The 12,428-nt window shown below is 41.7% G+C and overlaps 1 protein-coding gene across 1 annotated transcript in view; it reads right to left on the reverse strand.

The window, feature by feature from the left end:
* Positions 1-12,422, reverse strand: part of LANCL2 (LanC like 2) — a 42,339-nt gene extending 29,917 nt beyond the window's left edge. The window contains exons 1-2 of the mRNA XM_019539287.1: positions 12,165-12,422; positions 3,468-3,585 (exon numbers count right to left, since the gene is read on the reverse strand). Of these exons, the coding sequence (XP_019394832.1) occupies positions 3,468-3,585; positions 12,165-12,374 (328 nt within the window). The 5' untranslated portion in view covers positions 12,375-12,422. The remainder of the gene's footprint in view (positions 1-3,467; positions 3,586-12,164) is intronic.
* Positions 12,423-12,428: the final 6 nt, after the last annotated feature.

The raw sequence follows: 12,428 nt of genomic DNA on the forward strand, positions 1-12,428 counted from the left end.
TGGTTAAATTATCTTTGTACTCCTTCCCTCCTAATCAGGAAAAAAATACTTGTGCTGCTACAGAGGTGATGTTTAAAAAAAAAAAAAAAAAAAAATAATCAAGGCCCTGTCTGCTTAAAACCGTTAAGCTCAGGGTCCTCATTACATATCAATTCAAATAACCCATCTTGTCAAACAACTAAGGTTATCATAAAATTCAACTGGAGCCATCCAATTTTCAAAGACAGACAAAGTGAGACAGAGAGAATTACCAGTGTTCTTGAAAACTCAGACCCTTTAAGTGGTCTAAAGTTTAGTACCCAAAAATCAGCAAAGGCTTTTAAGTGTAAGCCAATATGCACATATACATTCAAATACAGTATGTGAAAATATGACACATATCCACACATCTCCAATAAAGCAGTGGTGTTCAACTCTCCACCCCTGCTCTCCTCTACCAAATTTCCAGACCTGCTAGAAGACACATGGGCTGGATGAGATGGCTCCAGAAGCCAGATCTCGCCTGCAAGTTGGAGGCTGAGCACCACTGCAATAAAGGATTTCCTTTAATTCAATTAAAAAAAACCCTGTGCTATACTCCTTGGATGGGCCAGTTCTACCACACTTACATACAGTTCACAACTGGACCACTTGAAAAGAACCGTGATAGGGATGTTTTTAAAAGGATTTACTGCTTTCTTGCATCCTACTCCAAAGCAAAACTGTTGCACTGAGAACAATCCTATACATGAAGGATCTTGGGCTGCCTTGCTTTTAGTTTTTCCATCTGCACTCAGGACAAAACACCTACACAAGCCAAAAATGTGAATTAGCAGCAGGCAGCATGGGAAAAAAAAAACAATTAAAGAACCATGTAAGGAACAATACTGTCTACTACAATTCGCCTTAGGCAGCCAGGTCTTGTCTAAACTACCTCCATGCTGAGTCTGGATTGCTTGGCTGCAGACTAGATCATGGAAGGAAGGCAGTGTTGCTACTTGGGAATAGCTCAGTGGCACTCCTGGGTTTGGCCTGACAGCAGTGTCGATTTGGCCTTTGGGTATCAGGTGGCTTCAGGGCAGCCCTTTGCAATGCTGACTCATTTTAAATGGGCATTTTCCTATTCAGCCCTTTCACTCAGTAATGAGGTACAGTTTTAGACCCAGATTCAAGAATCTTAAATGAGCCCGTGGAAGATTTCAGATGTAGGGTTAATCAAGCTTCAATCTATTAACCTCATTCTGTAATTTTCAATTATGAAAACACAGCTCGTTTTATTAATGAAACAAACCCACTTAAAGAAATTGGCATTTCAAAGGGGAACGTTCATTAACCTGCTGCAAATTTATGCACGTATGTGCATATTTGTAAAAGAGCAAGGTTGATCTTATGACCTTGTTGCAATCTTCACTTGGGTTGGGAAAAAATTTAATAGGAGCAATCACTAAGGGCAAAATTCAGTGCCGGGCTTTTTTATGCCCCGCATACCTTATGTACAGCTGGAGCATTTATGCTCAAATCTCCTCTACGCACTATGGAAAGTGTCTTCCTACTATCTCTGAAGAAGAAAGCAGAGATGGCCATGATGGGGGAAAGCTACATTATGCCAATTCAATGTCCCCTTCCTTATGTAGTTGTCTGAAGACCAGTCTGCATGTCACATACGAGGCCTAAATACTTGGACTTTGTGAAGAGGGAACAGAGTTCAGCTTTGAGATCTAGTTTCAAACCCTTGATTGTCTATTAGCTCTTATGATTTCACAAAGATTACTTGCAAGCTTAAATACTGCTCACATGGATAAGGCTGTGCAGAATCAGGCCCTAATCTGTCTTTAACTGCTTTGCTAGCTTTACGTAGCTAATGTCCCTGTGTTACTGTTATACAAAGGCAACATGTTCTGCAAGTTACAATATTTTACTATGTGTATTCTTGGACATGGTACTGTTCATGGTTTATGCTGATTGTGTACATCTCTTGGCTTGGACAGAGAAATTAAAGTGGTCATTTTTAGTCTCCTCTTCTTCCAGGTTTTCATTCACTAGCACAGTGATGAAGGAGGCATCCGTTTTCATCATGCACTTGAAAAACAAAATCGTAAGAACATTCCTACTCAGGTTAAATTTTGTAAAAGTTTTTATTAAAGAAAAAGAAAATGAAAACTACGTTTTGGAATTAATGTAGTTGACAAGTTCCGTTAGGATGGCAAACCTACCTTCTGCTAGACTGCGAAACTTGCTCATCCATCTTGTCGTTCCAGCTAATGATGGTTTTGTTACTTTCATTTTATGACTCATTTTTATCACCTTGGAGTTGTTGAGCCATAAATTCCCTCTCGTCAATCACTGTATGTCAGAATGTGCTCTGCTGGAGTTCTTTACAAATGTCTGAACAACAATGCCCACTGCTTGCAAGCTGTCTTCTTCCACTTAACTAACACAGAACTGCTCCCATTTTTTGGATTTTAAAATAAAATTATTATGCAAGCCACAGTTGCCCCAAATCTCTGCCCATCCACCCATATTACCATTTGCAAAGACCAGACGGATCCCCTCCCAGAACCATCAAGGAGGAAGCAAAGGAGAATGTTGAACCTCCATAAACCAGAACTGTACCTGAGCATGGGCAAAGCTTACTGGAGTTGTTTTCCAATCCATCGTTTCATACCCCACATGACACACATCTGCCCAGAATAATCTTCAAACAGGCTATGCTAAAAAGAATGATCTGCTCCAGAATGACGTCGGCAGGGCAGGCAGAATGGTCTCTCTGCAACAGGAAAGTGGCACCTGCCCGGCCAACAACGGAATGGTCTTTTGGCAAACGGAAGAACAATTCTAGAGGCCAATTTGAGCCCAGAGACGGCACTCTTTATCTTGGTGACTGGAACGGCTAATCAACAGTCAGGAAGTATCTATGAAATACTGAAGTTAGATAGCAAGACTTCGCACTTTTCATATGACATTCACTTGATGAATATTGTGGGCATTAACGAGTGAGTGTTGTCAAGTGCTTTTCCCAGATCCATACAGAAAATGTCAGTCAGAATATTAATTCAGCAGTTCATAGCTCAAAATCCTGGGGCCAGAGAATGCCTGTCTCTCTCTCTGCTTTCTAAATTGTGCTGCCAGCAATCAACTGAGTCCTTACACATAATTCAACTTAATGGAGGAAAGGAAAAACAACACTGCAAGTACAACATATTTTAAAAAAAATCCAAACCAATGAGTAAGCACCTTTTTATCATAAGACTCATCAAGCTCAGAAGCCAATTAATTCTCTCTCTACAGCCGTCATCCAATGTCCAATTAAAGCCAATGGAAGGCCTTCCACTGATACCAACAATCCCCATAGAACTGAGCCAACATATACCCTCTGTAATATCACATTGTCACTGAACATTAAAATTGCAAACCTGGGACTTAAAACCCCGATGGCCTCCAAAATGTCATAAAAAAAAATGCTTTTATGCATATCCCAGACTGCTCACCAGTCCAGCCCGTGTATGTAGAACAGTCATGCGGGTCTGCTGTTTTCAGGCCCTCTTCCATTTGCTGCAGCAGGTCCTTGATTTTTGTCTGGATCTGTCTTGTGAACTGATAACTTATCTGAAAGCAGAAAGAAGACATAAAAGAGCAGGATGAATTCAAACAGCCTTGGAAAATCCAGGCCCACTGCTTGAGAATTCTCATTGATATATTAGGCAAGCACACAGTACACAACGCAAAGCAAGCAGCCAAGCCAGTGAGGAATCATGGACCAGGACTTCCTGGCTGCTGTAGTGAGCCCAGAGGCTTCACTCACTTGCTCAGCATGCACCAAATCCCAGAAATTAGTCAGTGTATCCACTTAAATAAATATTAAGTTAAAGGTTTTGGAGAAAGACAGGGAAAAAATAGTAATTCTTCCCATTTTATGGGTAATTTATTAATAAAATGTCTGGTGCATCAGTCCTCTACTGCAATGGCAGAGATTTGCAGATGGAGCTTTTATTTTCAAATTCCCTCCCCCTCCCCAACAAGCCCCCAAACTAAGGTAACATATCCATATGGTATACATGCATATTCATTTCTTGGCTCTAAAATTAGCATAGAATGGTTTAGGAATGAGGAAACTGATAGAGCTTTCACACTTGCTAAAACCAGAAGAGATAAACATGTTAGTAACTAATGGCATCCAGAAAAAAGATACGTTGACTAATTCAGTTAACTATTGCTTTTCCAAATGCAAACTAAAAACGTTGAAGTTTTTCAAACAGTTGTTGGTCTTGCTATACTCCTTCTGGCTTATTTCCGTTAGCAGCTTGAATAAAACAGATGGTTGGAGGCTTACTTAATATTAACACGTTCACATATGCCAGTTGCGATTTTCCATTGCCATAGGGGATTAGTTCATTTTGAAGACAAGTTCTAGAATACATCAAAAAGGAGGACTGGGGAAGGTTTTTAGTTGAAAAAAGTCCTGAGTGCAATCATGCAATTAAATGCTCCAATTACGCTGCATTTATTGTTTCTACTGTATCGCAAAGTAAGTGGGTTCTAAGCTTCCAGTCTTACAGATAGAAAAGTATGTGTAGTAATGACCATTGTCTACATATTTCTCTCTCTCTAGTTAATCACTCAGAAGTACATTATGCGGTCAACAACTCAAATCCAGTCCAGGCTAGTAGTAACCAACAAATGCTGTAAAAACATAATGGCTGCGTTTGGTGCTCAATGAGGTCCCATTAGAGGATGACAACAGAATTTATATACCTTACACTCACTGTCAGACTCAACATAGAAAACAATGACAACATTTTCATAAGACCATGAAGCCCTTCCTACTTTTTTGGATGCTCTGAAGTTTTAACAGAGAGGTACACTAGGTACTGTAGGTCTTAGGCATACAATCTTTTTAAATAGCAGCCGTTCAAAACAGAATATCTAATTTAAAACAATGGGCTGATTTTCCACACAATATTTTTTACTGAAAAAAAAGTTTAGGAACCATTCAAATTAGAAACTGAGTCATGTGTATAGCCCCATGCCCATATGAACTTCACACATTAATGCCCTAACTGTTTAATACATTGCTAAGCATCCCAGTAAACATAGTAGATGGTTACATATGTGCAAAAACTTGTGGCAGCTATACAGGTGAACATAAAGTATACTAATTTCAGTAGCATAATCATTTTGAATATTCCAACTGGCATTCACACTTTTGTGATGGTGCTCTTCACTATATCTATTTCTATCAACACAATGCAGAGGTAAATTTGGTCAACTGACCCGTCAAAAGCTGTTAGAAGTTGCCAATAGGTCCAAATAATACACAGAAAAAGCATATATTTTCCATTAAGAAATATGTCAAAAACCAATACAAATACATCATATTTCTGTCAAGAAAACTACAAAAAAGGGTTTTTTGTAAAACTGCTACAATCTTTGATTGGCTAAAACAATGTAGTCAATTGACAGGTCAACTGACAATATTTCACTGTTCAGTTGATGGCTTGCCAACTCTACAATGCACAAGAAAAAAAAAAAAGACCACTGACATCAAGATATGAATGTTTGTTTTATTTTTTGGAGTGTTCTGCAAAAGGGGATAGTTCTGAAAGTATGCAAAAGCACAAATGGGTCTCTTCAAAAATCCACTTGCTGCAACACTTCTCTGGTGGAGAAATATACTATATTCTCCTCTACTCAATTTCTTATGTTAAAAAAATCCAAATCCACAATAATCATGAATTTTTATTTTCAGTTATGGAGGAAGCCCTTTTCAGCTTGAACCAACACAAAGGCAGGATATATAAATATGAAATTTTATGGATAAAATGCGATATAATGGATTCCTAATAAGTCATATTAAATGTTGTATTGCAGTGGGGAACTATACCTACATGTAATGTACAGCATGCATGTAGATACAGCCTGTTCCAAAGCCATCTGCAGAGGACAATAAAACCATACAATCTACAGGACTTGGACAACTTAGCAACATTCAGTTTTCCCCCAAATTGCTGTGTTGACATGCATAGCTTTAAAGGCCATCACCATGTTGGTAGTAATTATTCCATGCCTACTTTCTTTAGCCTCCGGATCAGCTAATATGACTTTTTCCTTGGTTACTTAAATGTGTACAATGCTGGAGCCAGAAGCTTCTATATGCCCCGCAGGAAAGGAAGAGTGAGTCTCTCTCTCTCTCCTTCTTTTAAGAAAAAAAAATGACCTTGGTATTATTATTTAATGGAATTTAACCTGAATGTCAGAAAGGGCTCTGTGGGAGAATTAACACCAGCTCCCTCTTGGACTACAGGGATTATTTTTCAGTACTGGAAGAAACTATGCCAGTCAATTTAAAGTCTTAAAAAGACTGGGGATAAAAATACAAGAGTAAAAGGCCCGATGCATTAATACTTTCACTTTTCTGCCCAAATTATGCCATTTGAAGGTGCAGTAACATAAATCAATATTTGCTGGATTTCCTTCACTTTACAACTGAGGCTGATTTTGCATTTGTGATTTTATATTGAACCAATGCACAACAGGCAATTATCACTTTCTCTGAAACTTCTTAGGTACAATAATAAGTCTTACATTCCAATGTTAGACAGATCATTGTCTAAAGCAACTTAAAACCTCGAAAATTTAAATGGGAAATACCTTTAGGTACTGTGCTATTCATCTGACTTGTGTACTTACTGATACGGCCTTCATTAGCACCACATTAATTAGTCTGGGCACCACATAGCCATTAATTTCTTTATCTTCACAATATCCTGTGTAAGAGGAAAGTACTATTCTTTTTATATTTTTTTATTTTGTTATTAACAGAATCCAGACATGTGACAGGGGAAAAAAGATGCTCTGACGCATAATATTAAGAAGGGACAAATTTAGTCTACAGACTAAATTTTGACCAAGATGCCCATATGGCAGAATCAGGCTTTCTTTTAAAATGCAGGATTTCAAGGTAAAGTACCCTAGGTATGTCAAAACAGAACTGGGCTTCAGTGTTGTAGCTGCAGAAGTGTTTTATTCAGGGCAACCCAGCAGACACAGCCTTTTGCCCTTATTAAATGCACCGTTCCATTCCAGCTGTCACGTGGGAGTACTAAGAACCACCACATCCCATCACACTACGGGGCCATCCCATCCAGCACCAGAAAGTAACACCTATATACCCAGAAAGTCCAATCCTGCCTCCCATGAAGCTGACACTGAGAACACAGACCAAAAGAGACAGCTGTGAGATGGCTAATAAGTATAGATGATGCAGAAGAAGAAATTAGACAACAATGAAGGACCTTCTACATTTTTTTGCATGCGTGACAGTCAGGAAAGGACTGAAAAACCATTTAAAGGAAAAAAATGACTGGCAAAATGCTGAGACACAGCCAAGGAACTACACACCACCAAATCGCCCAAAGATATCCCAATTAAAAAATCCCGTCCCCACTAGGCATCTATATTTGTCATTTGTTATTATCAGGTTTAAAACTGTTCCCTAAGAGCAGTTGTCCTTCCAGTCACCCTAACTGAATTCAGTATATAGTTTTTCAGGGCACAGGTAGCATTTTTAAACTTAATGACAAATTGGTTAAGTTTTTTTTTTTTAAAGCAGCTACTTGCATGTGCTTGCTTGTCACCTGTCATTATATTTGTATTAAAACTCAGCGCTGCCAAAATATTATAATCCTATTGCAATTCTTCCGAAATGGGATTGAGAGACAATAACAACTTGAGCTTTAATTCTGGTTATACTGGTAATTTGTCCTGTATAATATACAGGCCTAGCCGAAATAAGGAACCTGGGCAGTGATACTACCACCAAGCATGAAGCTCCAGTCTGTGTGCTTCTGAAAGACCTTCTCATCCAAACAGTACTCAGAGAAATATGATAATAGGTGTATTGAAGAACCAAGTCACTTTATTGCTAAGATTGAAAAGTACTTCTAGAGCTCAACTTCTAATGCTTCTGTTGATAAACAGTCAGCATAAAAGAAATGAAATGTGTGACATTTTAGATGCATGTTGCTGTCAATAAGCTTAGTTGGGAATTTGTAGCCCTTTGATTCATGTCCATGGTGAATCCATATGCAAGAGGTTTCTGTTCCCAAAATGTTTGGACCCCTTTTGAGAGCTCGAACAACAGTTGTAGGTTTTTGTGGTGGAGTAAAAAAAAACAAACCTACTACCTATTTTTAATGATTCTAAATTTCCAGTCTTTTAAACATTAATATTTTAAAACTAAACCTCTCTCTCTCTCACACACACACACACATTATGGACCAGCCAGAACAGATACACTGCTTCATCTAGGTTACAGCTGAAGCAGTTTTCCAACATTTATATGGTTCCTGGCTTATCTACACACAGTGATTAGACCACAAAAACAGCTGCTGCCCTTTTGAAACAGCTCCAAATGGACATGCATCCATAACCTTTCATCTCTCAATTCCCCCCTCCTACAATCAATATAAATCCTCAATCAAAAAGTTTACCAGTTTTTTAATTTTTAAATTACAGTTCAAATCTGAAACATTTTCATGTACAAAACACCATGTTAAAAAGACCAGTTCATCTGTATGAATGTGAGTGATCTGGGAAACCACAATGACTGAAAAGACCAGCTGTTTTGTGAAGGCAAATTAACTGAAGACAATCAATTAATTTTGTCTGCTCCTTCTAGATGTCAATCAGTTTCTCACAGATCACCTGATCATTTGAAGAGTTAGCCTTTTTCATCAACTGGATGAGTTTGACATGGCTACGCTGGCAGTTCATGGTGCCTGGGCAGTAAGCAGATATGAGGACATAAGTGCAGGCTCTATAATAAATAAATCAGTTTTGGAAATGGGGGGGCGCTCAATCCCCAAAGTTACAGAAAGATGCCTTGAATCAAAGAAGTTTGAGAACTGCTGCTCTACACACACCCCTGAACCAGTGTCTTTAAAGAGATTTTATGAGAACACAAGTGTCTGTTTGCATTGTAGAATCAGACCATACATCGCTTCCACCTCCTCCATGCCCTGAAATAAGGATGCACAATTTCAGGAAGAATAGTGAGAGCAGAGAGAATTTCAGGAGGTCTCAGTAAAGGTTTATTATCTGTGGATGGGAGATTAGTTAAACTAGCAAACATGCATAAACATCCCTCTCTTTTGTTACTTTTAGCTTGGGAATATGTAGGACACTTCCATCTTTGGTCCAGTAAAATCTCATGAGGGAAAGTATATGCCTGGCAAGATCATTTTCCCAATGAAAAGCAGAAACTATAATGGTGGGGAAAATGTAGAAGAAATCCACTGCTACTGAATGAAATTATATTGCTTCAGTAGACTGCAGAATCTGACATAGTATTTTTCCAAGGGAAGAAAAAAGAAGTTTATTTAAGCTGTTTAAATATAAAACACCTAACATAACTCCTTTTCAATAAATAGTAAGATACATATAGACAATGCAACTGGCTACCAACTACTACTATACTTAGCTTCCATGGGTAACAACATGGGGGGGGGGAAAAAAAAAATCACATGCACTACAAATCAGCATGTTCTACTACGATGGGACAAGCAAATGAAAGCAAATTCATACCAAGAATTTAAAGACAGAGATTCCTGAACATAACCTAAACCAAATTCTGCATCTGGAATATACAGTGGTAGAACTGCAGTGAGTTTTCAATTTGGTTTCATGAAAGTCTCAAATGAATTGGAAATTGAAGTGTTCTGCAATGCAATTTAGCATTTGCAGACTACACACCTTCTATACGAAAAAATACGCCCATATAACTCCCTTCTCTGCCACACCTTCAAAATCCTGCTTTTACTTCTCCAAGGTTGACATACCTTGTCAAGCTAATCAGCAGTCATAAAGGCATTGTTTTCTATTTAGAAAAAAGACAAAAATTCTAGCATTAAAGGTAAGTGGGTATCCTGCAGATGATCCAGACTAAACAGTTAGTGGGTCTAATAAAAGATAGCACCTCTACCACGAGTTGATTCCTTCTACCTTAAAGAACACATCCACCAGCGGAGTCTCCCTGTGCTGAACCAAGGGTGTTTGTACCCCAAAAGCTTGCAAAAAACTTTTTTTTCCAACTACAGGCAGTCCTCGACTTACGTTTGAGTTACAACGTTTCGCACTTACAATATTTGTAAATTGACACCCTGTTTCAACTTTATGAGGTCAGTTTCAACTTTACAATGCTTGATCTGACCTGAGGCCACACCCGTGAACAAGTCTGCTGCGTCGCCCATCTCTGTCCAAACTTCCTTGGACACTTTCTTTAAAGAAAGCAGACAAGACTCCAGAAAAACCTGCAGGCAAGGCTCCTGAGAAGACTCCAGCCAAGAACCTTTCAAAAAGTCCAGCAAAGTCACCTCAAAGAAGTCCTTCCAAATCAATACGATTGCTATTTACAATATAAATACATTAATGTAGCTATATTACTCATCTATAATTGAATAAAAAAATTCTGGGTCATTTTTGGTGAAAATAGGGTATTGGGGCTTGATTCAGGAACCAATCCTCCATTTATAACATTGTTTCCTATGGGAAAATCAGTTCCAAGTTACAACATTTCGACTTAAGACGTGACTTTCAGGAACCAATTGTGTCATAAGTCTGGTCTGATAAAAGACATCATCACATTTATCCAAAGACCCTGGCCTGCCAGGAGAATCATGAGGAATTCGATAACCATTTGCAAAAAGAAACTGGCTCTTCTATATTTTTATATAGTCACATTTTAAAAGATATTAAAGTTGGTGTTGGAAGGAATGGCTTAGGCCCTATGGCACTTTACGGTGTTCAAAGGGTAAGCATGAACACCCTCAAAAGCAGAGCTTTCCTTCTTTTCAAAAAAATTTAAAGAACAATTCAAAGAATACTGTGGGGGGAGAAGAGAAGGAACAAAGAGTGGGAAACACTGTGGGAGATTTATGAGGAAGCAACCCAACAAAGGGCCTCTTTTCATAGCTGCATCAGGGATACTCTGTCAACTGTACCATCTAGAGCAGTGGCTCTCAACCGTCTTTGTCCCGGGCCCCATCTGTAAACATCAGTGGCCAGTCCCCATGCAGCGCCCCTCACTCTTGGCCCACTGCCCCCCACAGGCAGCATCGTACCTAGATTCCTGGTGGCCCAGGTGAACTTTTAGCATCACCCTTCGCCAGAGATAACAATAACAATAATCAAAAAATGACCATTTTCGGGTCCCCTTTCTATCCAGGCCCTGTGTAGCTGCCTGGTTTGCCCGTGCCTGGGCCCTGCCCTGGGGGGCCGCAAGCAGCCCCTCGCAGGCAGGAACCCTGCCAGCCTGCAAGGGCAAACCCAGTTTCCCCCATTTTTTTCTTGAAAAAAGAACCCACTTTTAAAGTTTGTTCCCCGCCCTTTCCTATATTCTTGCCACCCACGTTGCCGTGGCAACCCAGGGGCTGAGAAAGGCGGAGGGTTTCAGGGGAGGCCAGCCTGGCTAGCTCCAACTCAAAAGGCTTGGTCTTCACGGACACCAGGGTGCGCTTATTGCTGCTTAAATTCAAACATTCAGCCTGAAACCATTTATGAGCCAATGATTTACTTTCCAGCAGAACTCGCTCCCTCTCCGCAGTCACCTCGCTGGCTACAGCAGGAACAACAAGGCAGGGCCGGAGCGCAGCTCAGACACAAACTACTTGAGAGAGGCCCGCGCACAGAGCAGAAGCCGCCTGAGGCCGGCCCCAGGCTTGAGTTCCCGGAGAGAAGACACCCGAGGGCGGGGGCGGGGCAGCCACAGAAGCGGCGGGGAACTACGGGCTCCCGCCCCTCCCCCCTCCTTCGCGGCGAGTTCTAGAACGCGGGAACCGCCCCCCCCCGCGCTCTAGAACACGAGGGCCCTTCGTTCCAGCGCCCCGCCCGGGTACAGAACGGCGAACTACACAACGTTCCAGGACCGCCGCGTTCCAGCCCCCGCCCCTCCCGCGCCGTGTTCTAGAACGCGAGGGCCCTCCCCAGCGTTCCAGCCCCCGCCCCCGGGTGCAAAGGACCACACAACGTTCCAGGCCGCCCCGCGGCGCCCCTCCCCCCTCAGTGTTCCAGACCCCGGCCCCCCCTCAGCGTGTTCTAGAGCGCGGGGGCCCCAAGGCTCCAGAGCCACGCGACGCCCACTGCCGCAGCAGCGAGCCGCGGCCCCTCCCCCCACGCGGCCCGGGACTCACCTTCCCGTCCGCATCGAAGGGGAGGGACTCTTCCTCCTTGGGGCAGGGCGCGGGGTCCCGCTGCGTGTCCGCGGCGCTGGGGGCCGGCGCGGCGGCGGCGGCCGTCCCGTGGGGCTGGTAGTCCGGGTAGGGGTTGGCGAACGCCCGCTCCTCCATGTCCGCCTCGCCGCCCAGCTGCAGCTTCAGCCGCTTAGACATGCCCTCTCCCATCGCGGCCGGCCCCTGCGCCCGCCCTCCCTGCACGGCGAGCCAGCGGGGACACGC

Source organism: Crocodylus porosus, unplaced genomic scaffold (assembly GCF_001723895.1).
Source record: "Crocodylus porosus isolate Cpor-Errol unplaced genomic scaffold, CroPor_comp1, whole genome shotgun sequence".
Lineage (NCBI taxonomy): Eukaryota > Metazoa > Chordata > Crocodylia > Crocodylidae > Crocodylus > Crocodylus porosus.